This window comes from Musca autumnalis, unplaced genomic scaffold (genome assembly GCF_047663935.1).
Source record: "Musca autumnalis isolate F117 unplaced genomic scaffold, ASM4766393v1 scaffold_1, whole genome shotgun sequence".
NCBI lineage: Eukaryota > Metazoa > Arthropoda > Insecta > Diptera > Muscidae > Musca > Musca autumnalis.
The window spans coordinates 298,013,975-298,041,871 of record NW_027411644.1 but is presented as its reverse complement, the minus strand read 5'-3'; the positions used below and the strand labels follow the sequence as shown (position 1 = coordinate 298,041,871).

General features: G+C 37.3%; 1 protein-coding gene across 22 annotated transcripts in view; it reads left to right on the top strand.

The window, feature by feature from the left end:
- The window catches only part of LOC141389784 (aminopeptidase N), a 332,473-nt gene that overhangs the window by 130,235 nt on the left and 174,341 nt on the right, over positions 1 to 27,897 (top strand). For 5 of the 22 annotated variants that reach the window (XM_073961849.1, XM_073961846.1, XM_073961848.1 and 2 more), the window contains exons 2-3: positions 5,977 to 6,220; positions 14,605 to 14,640. In XM_073961849.1, the coding sequence (XP_073817950.1) occupies positions 6,196 to 6,220; positions 14,605 to 14,640 (61 nt within the window). In that variant the 5' untranslated portion in view covers positions 5,977 to 6,195. Of the gene's footprint in view, positions 1 to 5,341; positions 5,636 to 5,976; positions 6,221 to 14,604; positions 14,641 to 27,897 lie in introns of all 22 variants that reach the window. The other 17 variants (XM_073961859.1, XM_073961861.1, XM_073961855.1 and 14 more) reach the window with 9 other exon arrangements.

Genomic DNA, 27,897 nt, shown 5'->3' with positions numbered 1-27,897 from the left:
AATAGACCACACAGCTGATCTGCTGAATGCCAAAATATTAAATAGAGAGAAGATGGAGAATAAAATATTTACATTGGAAAGCCTTCGAATACAAGAAAGGATTTTCAGCTCAATTAATACAAAATAAGACAAAGATAATATTATACTTCAGTATTCTATTCCGATTATTTAGAAACAGTCACACACAAAGATTTGACTTAAGTTTTACTGCGATATATGTTTTTGAGTTATTTCTTATTAGTTAATTAAATATTATGGAGTCCCGTTTTTACTAATAATAAGAAATAAATAATGCAAAGTAGGTTAAATTTATGTACACTATTTCACAAAACGTAAGTTATCTCAGTTACTACAATTGAATCAAAGAAGCTTTTGAAAAAGTTGGAAACAAACCGACGAAACGTCGAGCAATACATGAAATAAATTCACACAATAAAAAGGGCCATAACAAAATTGTGGATGAAATACAGTTCTGGAGCAAATACTTTTTCAACTTATTTATCAAACTTTAGAAGCCGTGACGTAGGGGATGAATGGTACAAAAAAAACGGTCTAGACCGGTTTTAACATGGCAAAGTCCAGGTATTATCTTGGTCCCTCTCTCATATTAAGTGGACACTGACCTCTCGTGGTGTCACCTGGGAAGCTTAAACAGTTAAAGGTACCGATATCTGGACTCTTTAAAAAGAAGGTGCAGTTTAAGCACTGGCGGATGTCCTTGCAAAGTACAAGACCGATATTACTGAGATACAGAGAATACCTAAAGGTGACGCACTATATTATAGCCCACGTTAATCATGGCATTTCTATGCCGCATGTTGGGCAGATGTTTTGCGCTGTGTCTTCGATCTTTGCCCTATAGGAATTCAGACGGCTTCATCATCCCGAGCCTAGTTGAGCCAAAATTATTCTGGCTTGTCGTGGCAGCTTCCTCTCCTCAGCTCCGATAGATGGGGGTGCTTTCCGAGGACGGCATTTACACGATAGTTGTTCATGGCATCTGCGAGGGCATCCGGTGAATGCTATTTAAACTTGCTTGATAGATTTGTTGATGTAGGGGTTATCTCTTATAATGTTGGACTTCTCTCTCCAGTTCTTGAGAGATCCCTCCTGATATTAGTGGGAGGAGGGTCCTATCCACCAAATGGTAATTAGGATGGCTCTCACGACAACACCCGGACAAGTACTGCAACGAAAGCATGTAATTGTGTTGCTGTACTGGAAGAATCTTTGCCTCCTCATGTAGATGGTCCACTGATGACAGGAGGAGGCACCTGTTGCAGTTCATAGATCGGCATTCTGACAGGTTAGAATATTTTTCCATCACGTTGCACTTATATTCGAGGAACATACTGGCGCCACAAAGCTTGCCGCAGACCGACCTATCGCTTTATATTGTAGTATTATTGCTTTATTTATTATTGGAGGTATTATGAATTATTCGAATGAATATAATTTATGGTGAACTACCCTATTAACATATAGTCCGGTCAAAATAGACATGCGTGTAAGGGGGAAATAGCAAAAATTCCCACAAAGCTGAATTTTGGTGGAGAGCTAGGGTTAGCCATTAGAAGCAACGTCCTAAAAGTCCCCATCGATCCCATGTGTGCAAAACAAGTTATTCGGGGTCAAAGGTCATTTTTGGAGGCATAATTCAGTTTTTTTAATTTTTCTCAAAAACGATAAGACTTAGCAAAAGCCGGCTAAAGTAAAAGTTGTAGATTCAATAATTGTCTACAAGAGTGGCCTTTATGATACTTAAAAAATACTTACCATTTTCGAGATATCGCGATCTAAAAGTCAAATAAAAAATTAGCCGCGTAAGTACATTATGAGGCGAACCGGTTAAAGTAACGACACTATGTGGTAGATACTTCCGTAAGCTTTCAGACGATATCCACTTTGCAGGAATCGGTTCAGTAGATCCGGGTCTAACCCGGTTTTTAAATTTGGCCTTTCGGGTCGAATAACCGGCGAACCGGATCCGCAACCGTTGAAAATTATACATTTCCGTAATCAGCGCAACAAACCTTACATTCGGACAAAACTTGAAAAAAATCGGAGAGTTTTCGTTGGGGTCGTTTCCTTTGGGCTTTCGATTACACATGTGGGTTAAATGGGCTATTTTTGCATAAAATGATTCTAACATTGAATAACTCTACTAAACAAGCTCCGATTTTGTTGGAATTTTTTTAGAAGATAGCTATAATCCCGCTCTTCAAGAAAATATATATATTTTTGGGGTGACAGACCCAGTTACTTCGCTTATTTTAGCCGGTTCGTCTGAATATGTGCATATTTCCCTTATAAGTGCATAAAAATCATGTGTTTTTTAGAACAGCTATATCTCAAGAATGGTTTCTTCTAGGAAAAAAATTATAAAGGTCAAACTTGGAGATAATTTTTCTGTCTACAATATTTACTTTAGTCACTTTTTGATTAGATCAACCGTTATCAAAAAATAAATCCGAAAACCAAAAAACCCTTAAAATTTGACGTTTGACCCCGAATAATTTTTTTTTGCACACATGGGATCGATGGGGACTTTTAGGACGTTGCTTCTAATGGCAAACTCTAGCTCTCCACCAAAATTCAGCTTTGTGGGAATTTTTGCTATTTCAATGTCTATTTTGACCGGACTAATAAGTAACAATATGTCATTCCGTGTGAACTATCCTAATCCTAATATGTTAAGTAGGTCAGCTGACTATCAGCTATAGTTTTAAGTATTGTTTTTGTTATGTTTAAGGATAGATAAAGGAAAACAAAAATGTTAGAACTAAGTACCGTTATATTTTGTATATAAGGACGATGAAATGGAAAATAAAATCAGAAGTCATACAGATCCTAAACTGGCTTTACATCTTCTGAAAAGTAAAAAACCCAAGCTCTTTTATTTTGAGCTGAAGGACTAATGGCATAGCCAACCAGTTGTTCCAGCAATAACCGCAACCCCTTAGATTTGCCAACTGGCGTTTTTAAGCGCCGGCATAACAGAGATAGGCAGGCATTATATTTTTTACCCAACATGTACTTAATAAATGCCAAACACCACAGCGAAATCTTACAATATGTAGTCAACAAGGTTTCTTTATCTGCACCCCAAATTCTGCCGTCTAGGGATTTGGGACCTTGCTCCTACATCTCAGTTTATCGCAGATAGCTGTGGCCTACACGGACCACATGAACATGCTGCCGAATGTGACGCCTAGAACATTGGGGTAGTTTGTGGTTCGAATTCTGCTACCATCGACCGTGACATTCAACTCAGTTCTCACCACTGACGTTCATGTGGTGAACAGAGTGGCCGTGGATTTAGTTGCATATTCCTCCCGTGGAAAAATGCGGTAACATCAGTCAAATAGGAATTCAGCTTGACGCCTAGATTTTACAATTATCAGCATACGTGACGATCTCCATGCCGTCTGGAGGGGACGGAATACAGAAGAGATATATGTTAAACAGTTCCGGAGATATCACTCCACCTTGGGTAGCTCCCTGTACCGGGCTTAAACTGCTTCTTCCTGAATTCCACGTACGACTGGCGTCCACGCATATAATTCAAACTTGACCGGTGGGTTGTCTGCTCGATGACCTCAAACAGCATGAAGAGTTGCAACATTGGAGCCGGAGTAAGTTAATTATGGGCAACTTCCGAACACTCGAAAGAAGAAATATAGGAACTCAATCACATTTGTTTAGGCTATACTGACTGATCCCTGTACGGTGCTTAAACTGCTTCTTCCTGAATTCGACGTACGACTGGCTTCCACACATGTAACTCAAATTTAATGGGGGGTTATCTGCTCGATGACCTCAAACAGCATGAAGAGTTGCAACATTGGAACCGGTATAAGTTAATTATGGGCAACGGTTAAGTCACTTCCGAACCCTCGAAAGGAGGAAGATAGGAACTCGATCACATTTGGTGACGCTATGCTGAGTGATCCGATGAGGTGTGCAAGTTATTTCAATCGACCGTTTGCCCAGCACCCCAGGAGTGATAGAGAAGAGAACTTAGGCGCATTAGATATCTTCCTGCCGAGGATGAACCGCCACAATTTACCATAGATCATGTTGTGAATGTCATCAAGAACGCGAAGTCATCCAAAGCTTTGGGCCCTGATGGAATCTTCATGCTAATGCTAAAATAGCTACATGCGCCGGGTGTCATGTATCACACTAAAGTTCCTAACCTGTCTCACTAAAGTCCTGAAGTGTGGAAAATGGGCAGGCTGATCCCGCTACTGATGCCGGGAAAGGATGCCAGCAAAGGTGAATTGTACAGGCCGATTTCGCTTTTGTCGCCTGTAGCAAAGACCCTTGAGGCTATAGTCATCCTCAGCGTCAGAAATAGCTATCCAGTTGCCGATCATCAACATGGATTCCGTAAGCAGCACAGCTAGACAACAGCGCTGTACGCCATCTCCACAGTAGTAGACATATTTGTCAAGGACTCAACCAGATCAAGCTGAGTGATAGAACAGTGATGGTTGCGCTTGACTTATCAAGATCGTTTGACACTGTGAAGCACTTCACGCTGTGTGAGGACATCGAGCAGACAAAATGTTGGCTTCCTTTCATGTTGTATCATTAGTCCGTAGTGTGCCAGCAAATCTTGCAAAAAATTCCATAAAAGAAAGGTTGTCTACAATTAACCGTGGATATTAAGGACTTGCGGTATTACTTATACAATATCAGACTATATGAACAAATAAAAGGGAATGCCAATGGGTACTTAAATATCACCAATAATCTCTGATATTATTATGGAAACATTACTTGACGAGGCTATATATAATTTGATTATAAAGCCAAGGATTCTGACTAAGTGACATGTTTTTCATCGTAAGAAGGAATGGCGTCGATACTATTGTAAATCTTTTAAACATATGTGACCAGCAGCTATGTTTCAGAAAGGAGAGTGAGAAAAATAGTCATTTGCCATACCTTGACTCTCTAGTATTCAGACAAGGAAATTAACTTCTGCTCGATTGTGATCAGGAGCGCCTACCCTGGTTTAAGTGCATGTGGTGATTTTTATATCGCCCCTCTGCTCAACCTATCCCAAGTACATCTGGAAGAATTATAAACTATAACTCGAAAAAATCAAGGTTTAATTGGTAATCACCCGATGAGTCAGGCGATCAACATTTGCAGTGCTTCATGTTGGTGATTCCGCACATTATATATGGCCTTTTTACACAAATCTTTTTTATCGAACTAATATATATATATAGGCATATTTTCTAGATATTGAACAAAAATTCTTTATAGTCAACTCCAAACTAATTTCATTGTTATCTTAATATGTCTTTCTTTCTTTGTCTCATTGCAGATTATCCCAATAAAACTCACTAAAGTAGTCTTTGTGGTATGAATGCTGGAAATCGAATTGTTACTTAAAATAGCCCTAGAATGTCATGGGAGAAAAACAAAACGACGCAAAAACTCCTTGGCAAATGTTAACATCCACAACAATAGCTGAGATATAAAACGTTCACAAGTGAAAACTGCGTGATATAGTGCACAAGTGTTTTCTTGGTGGGACGGTCATAAAATAATGAACAGAAGAACAACGGCTCATTAAAAGATATCGAAACAAAGAAATGTTCTACTAAAATCACATAAGGCAAACATATTTATCCCTTAAGCATTGCTACAAAGCAATTTAAAAGAAATAAAAATTCAAATACACATAAAATACAAGTGCAAAAATAAATCCAACGAAATTGTCTTAAATTGAAGAATCTTTACAAGAGAAAGAAAAAAAATCTTAAAAGAGGGAAATTAAAAATCAGTTTAAATATTTCTTCAAGTGTTGTTGTGTTTAAATGAGAAATTTTATTGTGAAATCTTAAAACTGTTATAATTCTACAAAAAAGGAGTTTCAAGTGTTTCTCCATTTTAAAAGTTAATTTTTAATTTTGTTTTTGTTATTTATTTAATTTTCTTTGGTGTTATTTTTTTCAGAGTGCTAAGACAAATGTCAATTTTTAAGTGAATAAAAAATAAAATATTTTTATATAAGAAAAATATCATAAAAATTAAAAGTTTAAAAGAAAAATTGGTGAATAGTTTAACAAAATCTTCCCCGCAACAATAGAAATTTGTCGTTTTCTTTAGTAAACGAATTTCTTTTTCTCGAACGAGCTAAATATTAAAAGCAGCAAGTTGTACACGTTTGGCACCATGGAGGGAGGTTACGTGAATGAAGGTAAGTGTCCAATAAAGGAATTAAAAGTAAAATATTTTTTTAAAAAAATATTTAATATAAAAATTAAATCTATTTGCATCCAAACATATAATTATTTATAATACTCTAGACCACTCTTCACGAAGAAAAATAAACAAAATAATACTAAATGTGGACAGAAATCTCAAACATTTCATTACTTAGAAGTTAAGGGGTTTAAATTTCTGGGAGTGTAGATCAAAGGGGTTATAATTGATGATACAAGAATCAGATTTTCCGAAAAAAACGACCATTGTACACAATAATAGAATTTCACAACCGAAGTGTTCATCATCAGGATCGCAGCAGTAATATTACGTTTAGGTACGGATGTAGGTACATATATAAACCCAGATTTAGTAAACCCACTGGCTTTCAAATGTCAATTTCATTGTGGTTACGTAAATCTTAATAAAGTAGGTTAACCCGACAAAAAGCTGAAACATAAGCTGGCTATAAGGACGAGAGAGACTTCTCCCATATTGATGTGTGCATTGCCGAGTACGAACGGCTTGTCTTAAGACATCAACATTATTACACCGTTCAAAATGGGATATTGTCTGACCTTGGAATCGAACCCCTGACCCCGGTGGCATCCATAAGGACTATTACCAGCCAAAATTTCAAGATGATCTGAGAAGTCGCCCTAACATTTATTTAAGCGGAAAAGTGTGGTTTTTGTTGAGGAGATAAGCAATGAAAGGAACCGATATAATCTATCTTCGAATTTGTCTGTTTTACGATGTGGAAAGTTTGGATAATGTCACAAACATATTTCTATTCATCTATTCTTTGGCCTGCCAATTCTGCGTGCACCGTCATGTGGCTCGAATTTATACGCCTTTTCAGCGGGTTCATCATCGATCATTCTTATTGTATGGCCTAGCCAACGCAATCGCTGCATCTCGATACGTTGAACTATATTGATGTGGTTGTATAGCAGATACAGTTCGTGGTTCATACGACGTCGATATTCACCGTCAACGCAGATTGGTCCGTAGATCTTTCGAAGAATTTTTCTCTCAAACACGCCAAGCACTGCCTTATCTGCTTGCGCAAGTACCCAGGCTTCGGAACCACGGATAGTATCAGTGTTTTGTAACGCGTTATTTTTGTTTGACGAGCTGTGGCTTTGTTTTTAAAGTGCTTACTTAAGCCAAAGTAGCATCTGTTGGCCCATACAATTCTTCTTTTTATTTCACAACTCATGTCGTTTGTTGTGTTTACGGAGGTGCCGAGGTATACGAAGTCTTTTACTACCTCAAAATTATAGGAACCAACTTCAACAGTTGGTCCGATCTCAATGGACGCATTGCGCGTCGACACCATCAACTTGGTCTTCACGCCGTTTACCGCCAGACCCACTTTACTCGAGAGGCTGCCTCCTTGCCTGAAACCTCTTTTGGTACAAAATTCTTCGGAGAAATTCTTTCCTATTTTAACTGAGGATTTCGTGTCAGTTAAAGTCATTTTACAAAGCCGAATGAGCTTTGCGGGGATACCAAATTCAGACATGGCCTGGAATACCTTTGAGCGTAGTGGGCTGTCGAAGGCTGCTTTATAATCGACAAAAATGTGGTAGGTGTCGATCTGCTTCTCTTGGGTCTTCTTCAGGATTTGCCTCAGGGTAAATATCTGATCAATGGTGGACTTGCCAGGTCTAAAGCTGCATTAGTATGGCCCAATTATCTCGTTGACCATAGGCTTTAGTTGTTCGCACAATATCCCTGACACGATCTTGTAGGCAATCGGGAGTAGACTTATGACCCTATAGTTAGAGCATACAGTCTTATCTCCTTTCTTATGGACGGGGCACAGGATACTCAGGTTCCAATCGGCGGGTACTCGTTCTTCCTGCCAGATGGTGCTAACTAGGTGATGAATACACCTTATCAGCGTGTCGCCTCCGGTTTTAAACAGCACGGTTGGTGTGCCATCATCTCCTGCTGCCTTATTATTCTTCAGCCGGTTTATTGCTGTCTTTACCTCATCTTGGCCGGGTGGTATACATTCAATTCCATCTTGTGGGATTGGATCTGTGGTATCTTCGAATTTGACGTATCATAAAACTATGGGTATACCAAATCCTATTTCAATAAAGACCAGTAAAATCAGACAAGCCCTGATAAGAAATTTGCTTTGGTTAAGTAAAACAACCTACAGATCAGTTTTGTTTTGATTTTACGGCGGTGGATTCGCAATCCTATTGCACCAATCAGTCCTATACAGACGTAGCATGCCTGAGTTTGACTCAAGTGACCCATACGTATGGGGGTAGCAGTCATGTGTGGAACGGGCGAAATAGACATAATGGTGGTTATTGTAAACGAAAAATTCCCCGTGAGTTTTGTCTTTCCTCCAACATAAGGGGGAAGTGAAAAACCTCACGGGAACTTTCGTTCAGAATAACCCCAAATGTGTCCCGCGACAATCGCGTGACATGAACACACTATTGAAAGGCGAAATCCGTTTAGTCATAGGATATTTTAATGCACACCATTAGATATGGCATTTAACCCTAGGAATTGGCCAAATAGATTTATAATTGATCCAGAAACATCCCAGAAGTGACAAGGGAGACTTCTCTAATATCAATGAGTGCACACCTATTCGTATTAGCTCCATGATGTCCGATAGTCCGAACGGCGTATCCTGAGGAAACACTTATAGAGAACTTTTACATGGCTGAGATCCTTAGGAAATGTGGCCGATATTACGCTAAGTGATTTTTTACGATGGCTGATGTTGCAGATGATATCCAAGACGCAGATTCATCCAAAGCGCTTGGACCTGACGGAATTTTAATGCTGATGCTAAAACTACTGGCTGAATCTGTAGTGGAGTATCTGAGCAAAGTTCTCAACTTATCATTAGCTCAACTAATAGTCCTCTTCTGAAGCTACCAGCTGATCTCAATTTTATTACCAGTAAGTGTTATTCCTCCCCAGTATCAAAGCGTGCTATCCAGTTGCGGATCATCAAGATCAATGGTATGGGACCTACTTTTTATAGCTCATTCCGAACGGCTTGTCTTACGAAACCACTTGTAGTTTTACATGTCTGAAATACTTTTTGTCACCGCTGAAAAAGTGATGTTGCCTAGTCACGAAATAAAATCAGTGCTCTTCAACCAACTTTAATTGGGAGTTGCTTACACCTGGGAAGTTTTTGCAGATTCTGAAACTACAATGCTCATAGGTGAGAAAAATCAAATCGGTGCACTGTCCCAATTTGAACTTCTATATCTCAAAAACGGTAGAACCTATAAAAATATTATAAAGGTCAATCCTCTAGAGAATTTTCACAGCTACATCAATTTAGCCCCAATTCGATAGGACTTGCGGTTTCCAACCAAAATTGCGAAAGCCTATAATAAACCTAAAAATGTGAACTCAGAATCCGCAAAAACTTCCTAGGTGTAAACGGTTTTTATTTAAAGTTTGTTAAGGCGTACCGCGCGTATATGACATTGTTGTATAAGGAGGCGATACAGTCAGTGATTTATCCCAATTTGAACTTCTAAATCTCAACAATTTTAAATCCTTTGCTTAAGTTCCATTTTGATAGGGCTTGTGGTTTCCCAGCAAAAACGAAAGTTCTAATGCGGCAATCGGCGCAGTTAATGGCTTTTCCTTTAGAGAGCGGAGAGAGAAGCTCTCTTTTTGCTTGCTCGCGAGTAAAGGGCTGCGGAATGTTGTTCTAATGCCATATTCGACAGCACATACATATAAGTCGTCTACTCATGCTGCGGTACGATGAGAAGTAGGCTGCACTTTGGGAGTAGATGAAGAAATCCGGTTAAACACATTCACCGTCTGTGGTGAGCTATAAGACGCCAGTGTAGTATGTGAAAGTATATGATCCGCAATGGAATTATTTATAAGCCTGCCGGAGATCTGCAACAGGGTGTCTTTCCATATCTTCGATGGACTACTTACGCAGTCATTATCTTGTGGATAGGCACACCCCGCCCAGGGTGTAATAAAAGGTTTTCTTTCAAAATTGGCCTTCGCCTAGCCACTCACACAGCTATACCTGATGAGCTGAATAACCACCACGAAAACAATCCCTACATATAATTTTTTAGGACAACTCCCCCGAGGTACTTGGCCATGTTCTCAGAAATTATGGATTTTGCCAAAAAATATATATGTACATACCTTCGTAACTAGAGCCGCATAGACAATATGTTGCCACATATTTAAAAACGATCCCAGACTTTCCAAACTTTGTGTAGGTGGTACCCGAAAGAGTAATCCCATTGTAACGTGGTTTTGTCGTAGGCTGGGGTAGACTTAGTCTTGCCCAGGGTCGCCATAAGGGCCCACTAAACCTTACGGAATAATAAGACGAGTATTCTCCCTTTCCTGGGGGTTAAATCGGATATTTATTGATGTAAAACTTATTTATAATCTTCTGATGTTTAAATACGATAAGAAGGGTTTAAGTAACGGGAGTAGATGAAGAAATCCGGTTAAGTACATTCACAGCCTGTGGTGAGCTATAAGACACCAGTGTAGTATGTCAAAGTATGTGATCCGCAATGGAATTATTTATAAGACTGCCGGATATCTGCAACAGGGTGTCTTCCTATATCTTCGTTGGACTACTTATGCAGTCATCATCTTGTGGAGAGGCACACCCCGCCCAGGGTGTAATAAAAGGTTTTCTTTCAAAATTGACCTTCGCCTAGCCACTCACACAGCTATACCTGATGAGCTGAATAACCACCACGAAAACAATCCCTACATATAATTTTTTTAGGACAACTCCCCCGCGGTACTTGGCCATGTTCTCAGAAATTATGGATTTTCCCAAAAAATATATATGTACATACCTTCGTAACTAGAGCCGCATAGACAATATGTTGCCACATATTTAAAAACGATCCCAGACTTTCCAAACTTTGTGTAGGTGGTACCCGAAAGAGTAATCCCATTGTAACGGGGTTTTGTCGTAGGCTGGGGTAGACTTAGTCGTGCCCAGGGTCGCCATAAGGGCCCACTAAACCTTACGGAATAATAAGACGAGTATTCTCCCTTTCCTGGGGGTTAAATCGGATATTTATTGATGTAAAACTTATTTATAATCTTCTGATGTTTAAATACGATAAGAAGGGTTTAAGTAACGGGTAACTGACTGGGGGATCGGCAACGGTATGTGTGGTAGGGCCCAACGACTCGGTATTAGGTTCGGATGCGGCGATTCGCAGATGCCCTGGAGCTGGATGATTCGGTGTTCAGTAATTGTCGGAAGAACGACCTGCTTCGGGATTCGTAGTAAATGATTCGATGATGATCGGGTATTCGCTGTTCGGTAGTAGGCGATTTGAATATAATCGGGAACTCGGTAATTCGTGTTGTAGATGCTCGGCTACTCGGGGTTAGCATGTGTTCGGCCATTCGGGGTTCGTTCACTCGGTGATTCGCGTTGTAGATGTTCGGCTACTCGGGGTTCGTATGTGTTCGGCCACTCGGTGATTCATGTTGTAGATGTTCTGCTACTCGGGGTTCGTATGGGTTCGGCCACTCGGTGTACGTATGGTAGATTGGGCCCTCGGCTCTCGGGTTGTAGGGGTTCGGCCACTCGGTGATTCAGCACTCGGTTCGGTTGTTCAGGTCGTCGTTAGTAAGTGTTAGTTCTTAGTTAACTTCTACACTATACTACGAATACTGGCAAGTGGACCAACACCCGAAGGTGGAGTGGAACAACACCCGGAGGTGGAGTGAATGTATTAGCCACCGCGCAAAGGGGTATCTCTCAAAAATACTTCCCGTGTCGGTTGGCGGACCACGAACACACAACTGTACTCAAACCCGATGGCTGGATTCCTGTAGTAGCAAGCCTCCCTTTCCCCAACGAAACTGGAATATTAATATGTACAGTCGCACAGAGCAATTGAGAATTACTCTGCAGTTGTTATGATGGCGCTAGCCTGAAATTGCACTGTAACACACACATCCCACAGAAATGCAAGCGAACCCAACAGTGTGTATGGATTGACAGGTTGTGACGCTGTGGGGTAGTGGGGCCTTGCTGTTCTCTGTTGGCCGGTTGTATTGTTGTTGTGGTAGTGGGCGTCGCTGTTGTTGGTTTTATGTACGTGATCAATTTGTCACGTTACACCATGTAGTCAATATTCAGACTTAATCCGTGTCTGTATGAATAAATTTGATGTACAACGTTTGAGCCAAATAGCATTCTCTCTTCGAGGATTATCTTAGGTACTACCCAATTTAGTTGGTTCCGGCAGGCTTATTTTAGTTTTTACGCCATTATCTCAGGAAGTATGTCTTGTGTCGTCGTTTTTAGTTAGGTTAACTTTGCAAGAAAATAAAAGCCAATTTAAACTCTAGAACGTGAGATTTAACAAACACAATATATAATACCTATATGTATAAACCATAATCTCAGCTACCGAGTGGTCTGGGGTACATTTTTATTTAATACTTTTTCATTTATTTCATAAGCAACTTTAAAAATTTCTTACAGCTTGTTTTAGTTGCATACAAAACAGAAAAACGCATAAGCAATTATGAAAAACATAAACGCGTACATTTTGTGTTACCTGCCCACATTTTCCGGTCATTGAGGTGGCATGGTACACAGCTACACCACCACCATCGTCTCCGCCACCATCAACAACATTGGTGGCTTCAACACCTTCTTGCATGGACCAAAATATTCCGTTATTATTTACCGCCTCCTAAGCATATTTGCTTGCTTTGATTCAATTTGTTTCTTTTTCATTGCAACAGTTTTGTTTATTTCGTTTTTTTCAGACAACTTCTTTTCCAGCTGAATAATATTTTTATAACTTTGAGTTTTTGTTGTTGCTACGTTTTCTGATATAAAAGAAAATTCAGCTTTTTTTCTCTATCTCCCTCTCTACACAATTTCTCAATATAATAAAACAGATGTCAATCTCCTTTGGGGTAAATCACATGGGCTTATTACAACATGAGATTATCTTCTGCCCATATATTGTCCTAATTTTTCTGTTAATAACGTTGTTTTTGTGTTATTGTGGGGAGAATCTAAATTTTTGAAAATGATTTCAAAGTCAAAATGTGTTGCACCAGTTTTTTGTTTTGTTTCTTTTCTTCTTTTTTTTCAAATGGTATTTAACGTCATATGCCCGAGTAAATGTTAAATAAACCAGACACCCAAAATGATTTTTCATAAAGACAAAAAAGCTGCATATTTTGAAATCAAATGAACCTGCTACGAAACACCCACCCTCTTTTGAAAAAAAAACAAGAAGAATGCAATGCAATTGACATGAAATTGTGGCACCTAAATTCCAAACAGTTGCGTTGAAGTGGAGCATAGATTTTTGAGGGGAAAAACAAAAAATGTCAATGACTAATCTAAAAAATCACCGAGGGAAGAGAGGTTAATTATATTGATGAAAACTTTATCAAAAATTGTTGAATCCATTGCTATTTATAAAACAGATATTGAAAGTAATACGGATTGGTTATCTGAAAATTTGCATCACATATATAATTTTCACCAAAAATTTCACCACAATTTTGTTAACTATTTTAGCTATATTAATGGTTGGGACTAAGGCTGGCTTTATACTAGGGATACGCAAGTCGATTTTTCGATTTTCTAGTCGCCCAAACAATTAATCAAAAGTCGACTTACCGATCCCTACATTGTACCTTAAAGAAGTTTGGGATAAGTGTTCTTATGCCACTGGTAAATTTCTATAGGCTTCTTAAAAGATGTGCTATACTACTCTCCGCCAACTGTTTATATGCCGCACATTGACTTTGAAATTTAGTGGGGAGAATGTAGAAAAAGAATTTTTCTTTCAAAAAAACTATTTACAAAAATGTTATTTTTTGTTAAAACAGAAATGCAATTTGTGCATACTTTGAAAGCAAAAAACATTTTTGATGGCTTTTTGAATCACATAAATTTTTTGCAGACACTCAGAAACGTTTGTTCATCCGTCTGTCCGTCCATTCATCCATCCATCAATTCATTCATTCATACAGTACATTACGTTAGGTTTCAATGATATAAATAGTAAATTTCGTAATAAATATTAATAACAATTGCTTCTTGTTCGAATGCATCGTTAATTTTAATTTTCTCTCTTTGCATTATTTAGTTGTTATATTTGTCATAGACAAATTAGCATTTCTTTATTAGTCATTGGTTATTTAGTTAGTCACACACAAAACATCTTTTTCTTCATTCTGTTGTTTATTTGTGATGACATTTTTCCGTGGCATATTTTAAAACTTTTATCTGTATCAGTGTTTATTATATACACCATAAATAATAACATATGGAATTTGTGTACTTTCCATTTCTTTTAATATTTTATTTGTCTGCTGCAATTTTTATAGAGGATTCGGATGCCATTATAGGTGTGGAAAGTCCAGGTAATTTTAAGAATATACATATTTATTAATATACACGTATTTATATATACATTTTATATTGTTATACTTATTTAGCGGGACAATAGATATTCATATAGAATCCATAAAAAATTATGAATGTTTTCACTTTCGAAACTCTGAGACATTAGGTTTCGCAAATTGTTACTAATTGTTATTCGATAACTCAAAAGTCAAGCAAACGAGATGTTTGACTAGTGTTGGCAATATCGATCATTGAGCGGATCGATTTTTTTCCATTCCGTTAACCACAAGAAACCTGTAGTGTGATTCTCGAACTCTTTTTTTTTAATTTACCGACAAAAATCGGTAAAATTAAAACGCAAAATTGTGAATGACAAGTTTAAATAAAAGTTGAAAACACTCTTGTTATCGGTAGAACCATTGTGCAAGAAAGAAGGTGATGCAATAGGTCTGTCTGGTTACCCTAAAATTTGTAACAATTTGTATCAATTGTTGCTGGAAGTCGTCTGTTAACAAAAAAATCTGCAAAAGAGAGCGATTCGAGAGAGACATTTTGACAGTTCTTTTACTGAGAGTTTGCAAATTCTTGCTGGACAAATTTCTGCAACTCTTCTTCTTCCTGAAAACAATCAATCATCTGTTCTTAATTTTTCGTTGATTTATGTTTATAAAAATTAAAAACAATTTTATTGTGGAAATACATAGTAAGCCTAATCGTATTGTATTTTTCTTGGAGAACAAAGTTGCAAAGAGGAAAAATCCTTTTGCTTTTGATATATCCCATATAGAAGCAGAGATATTCACTTTGAAATAAAAGGTTGACTTTTTCTCCAAATAAGTTTTTTGCACATTCCGACCCCTGAATATTATCCGACCATCACCAAAATCAATAGGCTTCTTTCCCTCCGGGACCTCATCAACACCCAAAATTTGGTGACGATCCGATCAAAATTGAGACTTGTAGCGTGATTACAATGTTTAGATGGACAGACTGACGGAAAAACATGGCCAGATCGACTCAGCTCGAGACATTCATTTTGGTATATATATGTATGGGTCTACGACCATTATGTCGATGCGTTACAAACTTTTTGGCCAAAACCAACCTATAATACCCTCCCCACATAGTGGTGTAGGGTATACAAATCTTTACTCTCTGAGAAAGATCTTGATGTACAATTCTTGCTGGGAAAGTAACCAGACAGACCTAATAATACCTACCTACTGATGTCTTCATTTTCTGTCAAAACATATTTTTAATCAAAAATAAATAACAAATATTTATTCTCTATAAGGCCCATACCTATATACGGACGTATACCCAGGGCGTTTGTTTGTTGAAAAAGTTGAAAAAGTTTAACTTTGACATAACGTTATTGTTTGTATGTGTGTGTGTTTTGTATTTTAAAAACAAAAGCCCAACAAAACATGAAATACAATTCATTGCAAAGGAAAATTATTTGTTTTACGAATGAAAACATTTAAGTAAGTTTCGGTCGCTGATTTTGTGTTTTAAATGTGATTTGGGACTCAACGTATTTGGATAATATGGGCGCCCAGAAATGTTTGTGTACGCCACGTCGTTATTTAGGTTTAGCAGTAAAGAATATCTGTGTATAACATCTTTATTTAAGCTTCGCGAAGAATATTTTAACGTTTTCTTCTATCTTTTGTGGATATTTCGCGCAAAAATTTTTGGAGCAAATGAAGACTACCACCTGAATTCGCCTTTTGGATCACCTTATTAAATTCGCCTTGGGTAGAACATTAAGAGTGCTATTTGTTCCATCCGTTTATGTCACGGAATCGTTCTTTTGAGAAATTCGCTGGAGAAATTCGCAAGTTTGCCAAGCTGACCTTTAATAAGCTTGTTGATCAATTTTAACTGACTAAAAGCCTCGGTATATACGCTGCATGACATTTTTTCTGTCGAAACCAGTTTTGTAATCGACAAAGTATGGTTATTCCCCTTGAGCAAGGTTATATTCTAGTAAATGGTGAATTTGCAAGATCTAAAACCGTATTGGCGTGGATCAATTATTATATTGACCATAGGCTTTAGTCGTTCGCACGATATCGCAGATACTGCCTCACACACTTTTGCCCCCATAGTTTGAGCACACTCCTTTCTTGTGGACGGGACATATGATGCTTGCCTTTCTCCTGCCGGATTATGCTAACCAGTATGTCGTCCCACTCTTGAACAGTTCGATTGGTAAACCATCGGCTCATACGACCCGGCGGTATACCCTGAACACATTTTTCTGGTATTGGATCTGTTATATCTGTGGTTGGGCCAAACAGTTTGAAAAATTTTTTTTTCCATAACCTGAACACACAATCTTTATCCTGCTCGTCTCTACAGTAGAATGTTCCTCTACCAAAGCCGCCAGTTTGATGTTTCACTCTTTGTAGAATTTTCGGACTTCACTCTGGCTTCCGTACATCAAACTCCATTTCTCTCTCTTTTTGCGGAAAAACGTCTCTCCCGATACAACTCTCGTGCGCTTCCTTTCTTCTGATTGCAGAGTAACCCTATATGCCGCATTTTTCTAATCCGTAGCAGCACCATACTCCTGGTCGTAACATGTGCTCTTCATGGTGGAGAATTTTGCGGCTCTCTACGTGGAGGCTCGATTCTACTATACGATAGTGAAACCTGCCTTGTGTCTAACACTATCAGGCAAAAGCTACAGATATTCATAAAGAAATTCATCATGATTATAGGCAGGATATTCTGGTCCGAACTAGGAACCCATTAAACGTGGGAAATGGAGATGGATTGGCCACACCTTATGAACAAATATTCATAGTATAACTAGGATGGCGCTTGAATAGAATATATATCAAAATATTTTTTCTAGTCCCATTTCCATTAGACTTGCCGTTTCAAGCAAAATCTTGAAACACTAAAAAATCCTACAAATGTGAATTTTGACCGCGAATTATTTAAAAATCCCTCCGGCGATATTTGTTTGCTTTTTTATACCCTCAGCCTTTAGGCTAAAGAGTGTATTTACACTTTGATACGACCAAAAATGTGCCTCGTCGAAATAATGGTTTTAGACCCCAAGTATGTTTGTACGATATCAGTTTCAGACAATTTTGAGTAGATCTTGCAATGTCCGTCCGTCTCTCTGTCTGTCTGTCTGGCTGGTTGGTGCGCACGATAACTCTCGAACGGATCAATCGATTGGGTTCAAATTTTGGTTATCGAAATATTTTGTCCAGATTAGATTTCAGTTCGAAAATGGGCCGTATAGGTCCACTCCTTCAGGTACCTCCCCCACAAATGTTCAAAAATTGTCGTAAAACTTGTGCGCACGATAGCTCTTGTAGGGAATAACCGATTTGGTCCATACTTTGCACATCGTGTAATTTCTACCAAACTTAGATGAGGTTCCAATATGGACTCAATCGGTCCACTCCTTCGGGTACCTCCCACACAAAATTTCGAAAAAAGTTCTGTTTAGGACCTGGTCTCGAATCGCTTTGATTTTTGTTTACGCAAGTTGTATTTGCTGTCCTCTATACGACGGCACAAGTTTCATCAGGGGCAAGTCCATACTTCCTGAGAAAATAGCCTGAAAGATTCAAAAAGCCCCTATGACACCATGTGTAGTGGTTGTAGCGCAAGATAACTCTCGAACGGACATGCCGATTCGGTGCAAAATTTGGCCTTCGTAAAATTTTATCCAAACATAGTTTAAATGCATCGGTCCACTCCTTCAGGTACCTCCACCTCAAAAGTTCAAAAATTTTCGAAAAATTGTGCGCACGATAACTCTTGAAGGGTGTGACCGATGTAATCCATACGTTGCACATCCTAATATATCTACCAGATATAGTTCAGGTTCGAATATGGACTATATTTATCTACTCCTTCTGGTCCATCTCACACAAAATTTCGGATAAGTTCACTTTAAGACCTGATATCGAATCACTTTGATTTTGGTTGAAGCGATTTGCATTCGCTACCTCCATTACGACGGTAAAAGTTTTTCAGGGGCAAGTTCATATTTCTTCGGAAAACAACCCGAAAGGTGTAAAAACCCCCTATGTCACCATATGTGGCGGTCGGAGAGCACGATAACTCTCGAACTGTTCAACCGATTTGGTCCCAACATTTGGTCTTGGTCTGATTATATCTAAACTTAGTTTCATGGAGCAATATCGGACCACAACTTCCGGTACTTCTCCCCAATATTTAAAAATGTCACTAAAATGCTAGGACGATATCACTTGAATGGGTCAACTAATTTTGTCCAAACTTTGGATCTCCTAATATGTAGTCAAAATTTAGTTAAACTTCTAAAATTGCCCAAATCGGTCCTCCCTGAGTTACCTCCCCCACAAAAGTTCAAAATTTGTGTCTTAGTGCAGTTAATTCCTAATCCACATTTTTGTCGGCAAGTTCAAATGTCCAAAAAGGGCCACAAAATTCTAAAGAGACCTTAAATAGATTCGATCTGTCCGTAGGTGAACGTTTCACTTCATATCGGCTGAGGGTATATATCTGTCGGCAAAGCCGACTTACACTTTTTTACTTGTTTTTTTGTCCAAACTTATTTTTTGCTCGTTCTTCTCTTTAGGGTATCTCGGAGATACACTGTTCGAAGATCCTTTGAAAATTTATAGCGATGCTATTCCTTGTGTTCCTGTTTACAGCGATATTATGTTTCCGTGGGCAAGTCCATGCTTCCTAGCATAGTCGCCCAAAAACTCTATGTTATACAGTGACAAACTGAAATGACTGGTGGGCGCGATATCTATCGAAAAGAAATGACTTTCAAAATAAGAACCACATCTAAATTGAACTATTTCGATCCATTCCTGCAGGTAATTGTTAATAAATATTTTTTTATTATTTTATAAAAATAGATCATCACCACAATATTTTTTACTAACAAAAATTAAAAGTATCAAAATATAAACATTTTAAGATCTTTGTATTTTTTGGTAAAAAGATGCCCGCCAGTATGGATGTGTGAGGTCTACCTTTACCCAAAATATTCTAAACGTAAACATATGTATGTATGTTTATATGTGTTTTATGAGCTTTCATATGTTTATGTTATTCAATTTTTATTAATGTATAAATGCTGCCCTTTTGTCTAAAAGTTCCGACCTCCAGACACGATCGTTTCGTTTTATTAACAACACCGAACAAAACGTACATATTTATTATCTTTATGTTTTTCTTTTCTCCTTTGCAGTCGCTTCATTTCTTAGAAGTTCATTTTAGGTCCTTCAAAACGCAAAATAAAATACCATTAATTTGTTTTAACATTTTTATTGGGAATTTTTGTTTACTGAATAAACTTCAAGGTTGCCACAGGGCTTTTCGCTTTGTTAACTAAAAACGAAATGATATCATCGTGTTTAAATTATGAGAGAAGCCAACTCCATTTAAACGGCATTTAAAAGGCTTGTATGCAGGTATGGGACACATTAATTTTTTATGCACATTCAAACCAAGAAAAAACGCAAACATTCTATCTGTATAAACAAAAAACGTACAGTGAGTGCAAACATTTGTTGAACAAACAAAAGTATCGCTTATTTGGTGATGAGGAATTTTGGCCACAAAACAACATGTTGACATAAAATGTTAGCAAAATTCAAAATTCTTTGAAAATGTTATAAAAAAATGCATTATTTTTGAAATCTTAAGATAATCGTGTTATGGAAATTTAGAGCTACAGACAGATGGATGAAAAGAGCTAAAGCGACTGCAAATTGTCTGAAACGGATTTCGTCCAAAACCTTTATTTCATTGAGACCCATTTATGACCGTATCAGGGTGCATATATCCACGTAATTAAGTACATTTTAACTTTGTTCAATATATTATGACGTGGTGTTGACTCTTTCTCAACTATAGCCTTTTTATATTCTATCTCTTGCATTAGCTTGTAATAAAATGTTGATCACCCAAATGACCCCCTTCACACTCCTCTAACTATTGAATAACCATAAAAAAGCAACAACTTTCCTTAATGGAACATTTCAGTAGACAATATTAGTGACATTTATGTTCCCCAAATGACACGCTGTGCTGTTGTAGTGTCAGTTTCATTGTTGGCTGTTATTTTCCAAATTTAGTATCAACTCAACACGTGATCATCGTTCGTTTCACCGACATTTTTATGTTGGTGTAACAGAAAATAGTGATCGTTTTTTTTTTTAATATTTATTTTTCCGATGTTAGACGCCACAATTTTATGGTCATTCTTTAATTGGTTAATTAATGGCTTGTCATAAAAATTGAATATAATAACACTTGACGGCCCTCCCAATGTGATGTATAATTAATTGTTTTTTTGTTCGAACAAAAAGTAAATATAATTTTTATCAAAAAGTTTAATTTTAGTGGCGATATAAAAGAGAAGAATTAAGTAATAAAAAAGAGTGAATGAATGAAAAAATTAGATTTGTATGTGTTACAATGGACAAATAGTTTGAAAATATAGGGCAAACATTCAAGCACCTTAATCCCAGTATTTGTAATTCTTATCAGGTTTAATTTTACAGGGGATTTTTATGGGTTTCTGGCTGAAAACTAATTTTTCAAAGGGCTTTCATTGCTGTCGCTCAGGAAGTAGACACAGAAATTTTAATTAACCCAGATAAAGCCACTGGTCGTTTAAACGCCACAAAAAATGGTTGCAAAAATTGACGTAAAACTCTGGTTTTTCAAATATTTGTGTGGGGTTTTTTGCATTTTGTTAAAGTATGGTGTGTTATCTATCATTTCATGCTCATAACGCTTCATTTGATCTACGCATTTCCACGCAATTGGTCTAAAACCCAAGCTATACAAAAAAATCGACTTTTTTGTAATTTTCGACTTTTGATGAAAAATTTAAATATGCGATAAAAATTTAATCATAAATTCTAGAATCATATAAAGTCCGGGATTTGTTAGGAATATAGTAAGAGTATTTTCTCAATCAAAAACCAAGGGATTGGCATGTAAGGATACACCAATATTACCCTCCAAAGTTTTTGGCACTTTTAAATGAAGGCCCGATTGTAGGAAAACTATACGTTTTAGAGAAAAAAGTTACTTTTTAAAAAATGCTTAAAAAGTCCCAAAAATATAATTTTCATAAAAAATTTTAAGTTTTCTCGCAAAAAAATTCTCGGCGCTAAGTGGGTTAATTTCATAAATCGTCTATAATTAAAAGACCACTAAAATCATTTATAGATAGAAGATTCTTTCTTTTTAATTTCAACCACTAAATTTGTTCATATTTATTGCCAATAATTGAAATTATTATTTTTTGTCGACAATTCTACTTCCATTTTACATTTTTATTATTCAATTCCAATTAGATCTAATGCATATCAATCAATCACGCAAACAAAAACTGTCAAAAATATACATATTTTTTTAGGTAGCTGACAACGGCACCAATTCTCAGTGATGATAGTTCAAAAAATTAACCGCTGCATTGTTAAGATTTATTAACAATGTGATCCACATGAATTTTAATAATTTAATAATAACTACAAGGCTTTTTTGTTTTTCTCTTTGTTCCATTACTCACCGCATATGGGAGTGTTTTTGCGGTGCAAAATTTTCGCATGTGGGTTATTCCATATATTATAAATGCGAATTGCAATCATTTTGAACGATTTGTGAATTATTGATTATTTTTGACAGCTTGATGAAAGTTATTATGCGAACGTAGAACCCACACACATGTGTGTGAGACAGAAGGAAGCCTTGAACTCAAACAAGATTTATATTATTTTATGCATGTCATGGAAAAATTGGAAAATAATTTGGTTTTTATTGGTTAATTTTGAGATGAAATCATTCCAACAAAGAGTCATAGTTGCAGACAAATTCATAAGATATCAATACGTCACAAGGGAATCAGATTCAGCTATTCACGCGATCATTTTCTAACTCAATTTACTACAAAGCTATACACGTAAAGAAAAAGCTTTATAACATAAATTAAATCTTACTTTACATCAATGAAATTTCTCATTGATCCAACGTAGAGCTTTATTGCATTAATCAAGAAGTTGCATTGCATTAACAAGCAGTATTGCTGCATTTCGGTTGAAGAGCAACCTAAAGACATTCAAGTGACATCCAGAAAAAAAACAACTATTTTGTGTGATTTGTCTGCCGGTGGAATCATCGGTCCTTATTTCTGTAAAAATGATACAGGCAAGAACGTGACCGTCAATTGCGACCGTTATCGTGCCATGATAGCCGACTACTTAATGTCTGAAAATGAAGCTCGTGACCTCGGTGACATTTCGCATCAATCAATGGATTTATTGAGAGAACACTTCGGTGAGCACATGATTTCACGGTATGGGCCTAGTGTCATTCGCCAGTTACCAGTCGAAATCTACGAATCGTTGAAAATTTGATTCAATTTGAATTTTTTGCGTTTTTTTATACCCTCAGCATTTATGCTAACGAGGGTATATCGTCAACGTAACCCTTTGAGGGTTACGTCTTTGGGCATTCCAGGTGACGATATACACCTTCATACAGGCAAAATAAGGCTCGTCGAAATAATGGTTTTAAACCCCAAGTATGTTTGGACGAAATCCGTTTCAGACAATTTGGAGTTGATTTAGCCAGGTCCGTCCGTCCAAAATTTGACTTTCGTAATATTTTGTCCAAACATAGCTTATTAAGTTCGAAGATGGGTTATATCGGTCCCCTCCTTCCGGTACCTTATCCACAAAAGTTCGAAAATTATCGAGAGTAACCGATTTGGTCCATACTTTGCACATCGTGAAATTTCTACCAGACTTAGATGAGGTTCCAATATGGACTCAATAGGTCTACTCCTTCGGGTACATACCACACAAAATTTCGGAAAAGTTCAGTTTAGGACCTGTTCTCGAATTGCTTTAATTTTTGTTGTAACAATTTACATTCACTGCCCCCCATACGGCGGTACAAGTTTCATCAGGGGCAAGTCTATAATTCCTGAGAAAATAGCCTGAATGTTGCAAACAAACCCTATGACACCAAGTGTAGTGGTTGGAGCGCAAGATAATTCTCGAACGGATCAAAATTTGGTCTTCGTAATATTTTGTCCTAAAGTGATCGGAGTGATCGATTTGGTCCATACTTTACACATCCTAAACTATCTATCGGATATAGATAAGATTCGAATATGGACTATACATTTCTCCACTCCTTCGGGTACCTCCCACACAGAATTTTGGATAAATTCACTTTAAGACCTGCCCTCGAATCATTTTGATTTTTGTTGAAGCAACTTGCATTCCCTGCCTCAATTGCGATAGTAAAAGTTTTTTCACTTTCTTCAGCCTGAAAGTTGTAAAAAACCTCTATGGCACCATATGTAGAGGCTGGAGAGCTCGAACCGAATACTGTGTTCGTCCACACTTTGGATATCGTAATATTGCTTCGAATACACTGTGAACAGAATTTCTGGGGCAGAGACAATTCCTTTTGGAGATGAAAGCCCTTGGTGAGTATATTAAGAACTCCGAAGGACAGATCCGCCGTGAGTCGAACTTCCGCGTTATGGCGTGATGAAATTTTTGGTAGAGATCCGGTATGCCATCAGCAATTAGCGTTATATCTTTGCTCACTGTTGATTTAGCTTTCCCTTGAGATGACAAAATCGATTAGTTGTCAATGAGAGTCGCGTCTAAAATTTTCTGAGGGATCTGTCATTCGGGGTTCTTAATATACTCACCAAGGCCTTTCTTCCCCAAGAGGAATTTTCCGTGCCCCAGACTTTCACCTCCATTTTGTTGCACAGTGATATTAGATGAAATTCGAAGGTGGTGCTTATAGGTCCATTCCTTCCGTTACCTCCCCCACAATAGTTCGAAAATATTCGCTTAAATGGTATGCGCGATATCTCATGGACGTAGCAACTGATTTGATCCAAACTTTGGATCTCTACATTTTGTAGAAACTTCCAATCCTTGGGATACCACCCACACAACTGTTCAATATTTTTGTGTGGTTAAGGGTCTGTTTCAGGATCCTTTGCACATTTTTTCCGAAGGTTATCCTAGTGGTCCTGTTTACAGCGATATTATATTTTTCGCAAATGTTTGGGCTTTAATCCTATTATACGCCCAAAATTTTGAGAACTTACTTAGCTGGCCCATTACAGAACATTTGTTCCATAGACCGAACTAAGAAAAGATCTCCAAATCTCTCTGTTTTTCGCTTCGCTTTCTGGAATACCGCGCCTTTTCATTCCTTCATCCACTTGTGTGCTCCATCGAAGCTTAGGCCTGCCGATTCTGCGTGCACCGCCATGTGGTGTAAATTGTGCCATTTCTTTTGACATTTGCATCTCGTATTACCTTTTCCAGCAAAATGTTGAATAGGTCACACGAAAGGTTGTCTCCTTGTCTGAAACCTCTTTTGGTACCGAACTGTAATAATTAATAATAATTAATTTCAATACAAAATGGACGTTGAAAATTTTTGAGCAGAAAATTTGGATTTCAGACCATTGTGCATTCACCATAGTTTCTGCTTTTTACATTTTCATCTCCCTGCCCTTATTTGGAATTTACTTTTTTGAACCAGAAACTTAATCGATATCGTTCTATAATGATTCCACAGGTTGTATATATATAAATCTTAGAAGTAGTCAAGTGAATATCAATTCTATACATGAAATTTGAAGAATTTGCTCTTAGTAACTGAAACAGGAACAATCGCAGTTGATGACAACAAGCCACAGTCGTCACATTGGTGATCACTCCAATTGTTACGCATACGTACGACGAAAAAAAGGCACCTTAAATGAATTTAAATTACTGGAAATTAAGTCAAATGCCAAACAAAGTCATTGTAGCGTTTATGCCACTACTACTTAAGTGTCACATTGACACATGATATTGACATTTGTAGCTTGTTGAAGTGTCAATTTGTGCGGCTGCGGCTGTTGTTGCAATTCACCTTTGTTTCTCCCTTCCAAAAAAATGTCCAGCAAGCCAGCTATAGTCAATGAAATGCTAGAAATTGTGTTTTAATGATTGGAAACTAAGCGCCTTGGCGCCAATCACGTCCACTTTTAAGGGGTGTCTGAATGACTTAAGATTGAATTGTGTGGCATGACAAACCGAAGCAAATCAATACGTCATGCTATCCACAAGTTTCGAACACACTTGCAAACTCTGTAAGAAACCGTGATAAATATTTGTAGATTTCCATGCAAAAATCGACCACAGAATTTGTCGATTTGTATTTATTTTTGAACTGATTTTTTAGCATGTTACATTGGTAAGGTATGCTATGCATCTCACTTGGCCATTATCCAAAGATGTCACAAAGAATAAGTTTAGCCATTATTGATCAACACCCTGGAAATGTCTTCGTTGTGTTCTTTACATTCCATATGAAATGAAGAGCAACATAAATATTTATGGCATTTTCCTTCTTGTTATTCTTCTGTTCGGAAGAGAAGAGGAGTTCGAACATCATAAATATATGATGCTTCTTGTGGTGTCATGTATTGCCTGAATGAATGTTGTTGTTCATTCATATTGAAGGAAACATAAATCCATAATGATTAGCAGATTTGCAAAAAACAGCTTCTTCAGTATAAATCACAAATAAATGTCTATTCGTGTGGAAAGAAGAACATTGATTTATGATTTCAAAAGGTATGAAGAAATTATGAAAATGTAGGGTTGCGATATAAATGACATCTGCAAACCAGATGATATTTTTAATCTTATGGCCAATTAGGAAAATGGGAAATGTTGCTTTTTATGTGGGCATTATTTTGATATGAGGAATGTGCATATGCGATGATACAGCATGGGTACAACTAGTGTATTTACTCACCTAGTCATGATGCCTATTCCCTACTCAAGGGTGTTAAGATGCATACATAGCTCGAGGGGTGCCTCACGAGATAAATTCTGGATATTTTATATGTCAACTAGTGCAGATTGGGATAGTTCCATGATGTCTATGATACATACCTTATAGTTGAGTGAGTGATATCAAGCTCAAGCATGACTTCGACAACGTTTGATCCTATTAAATTGTGGAGATTGGGAGAATAGGCGAAATCTTCCCATGTTTTTTCATACCATCATCTTAATGTCACTATTATTTCAGACAGTTTGGGGTCGATAAGAGTTGTCTGTCTGAGTGCTTAGCACTAACTCTCGAAGAAAGAAACCGATTTGGTCAGATTTACTCAGAAATATACACTCCGGTTCATCTGAATAGAACCAGCCAATATTTGTCTACAAATACCGTTATATCTGACGAAAGGAGAGGAATTGTAAATTATAATTTTGTGGACATGTAGAGTATATAGTAGCCGATATTTTCAATACCTAACATGTTTCACATATGCGTCATAACGGTTCTTTTTACTCGCTTTATGAAAAAATGTCAAAATATTAGCATTTTTTAATGGTTCACCAGGATAGAACCACCCTAAGAATTTACACAAATCCTTTGCTAGATGTGGTAAACTTTAACAAAAAACTATTTATAATTATAAATAAATGCCGTGTGTGTTAATTCCTATCAAATATTGTGCAAAAATTTGTATTAGGGTCTCGAAATTTGATGAAAATCGATGCTTAGAGCTCCAAAAAATATGTTTATGAAGAAATCGGTAGAAACAATTTATAAAGACAAAATTTTATACTGAATTATGTTCAAAATTTTCTATACTACAACGAAATTACAAAAAAAATCACATTTGATAGGTTTAAGAGTCCGAAACAGAGGAAATATGGTAAAGAGAACTCAAATTTCTACCGTTCCAATCCAAAATTTGATATTTTATTTCAGGAAAGTGAATGCAAATCGATGGGTTCCACCCAGTTTCGTTGGCTGTGGACATCTACAGGTCCAAAAAATAAAGAAAATTCCACCGCCGAACGCTCCATGTCACCATCAAGTCCTTGGAATTTCAAAACGTTCTAAGACATTTGATGTGAAGAAACAGCTTAGCGATAGGGGAAGGCAGACGTTAATTTTTTCGAAAGGAAAGGGTTTAATTTTGATGATTATGATGTTCACACATCTTTTCCTCATAGTATAAGTACCGAAAAAATATTTCTGATCCGTTATTATACAAAAAAGAGCGCCTATGTTTCTGTGCTTTCCATGTCATCCGATATCTTCTAAATCAAAGCCCTTGATGTTGACATGGAGCGTTCGGCGGTGGAATTTTCTTTATTTTTTGGACCTGTAGATGTCCACAGCCAACGCAACTGGGTGGAACCCATCGATTTGCATTCACTTTCCTGAGATAAAATATCAAA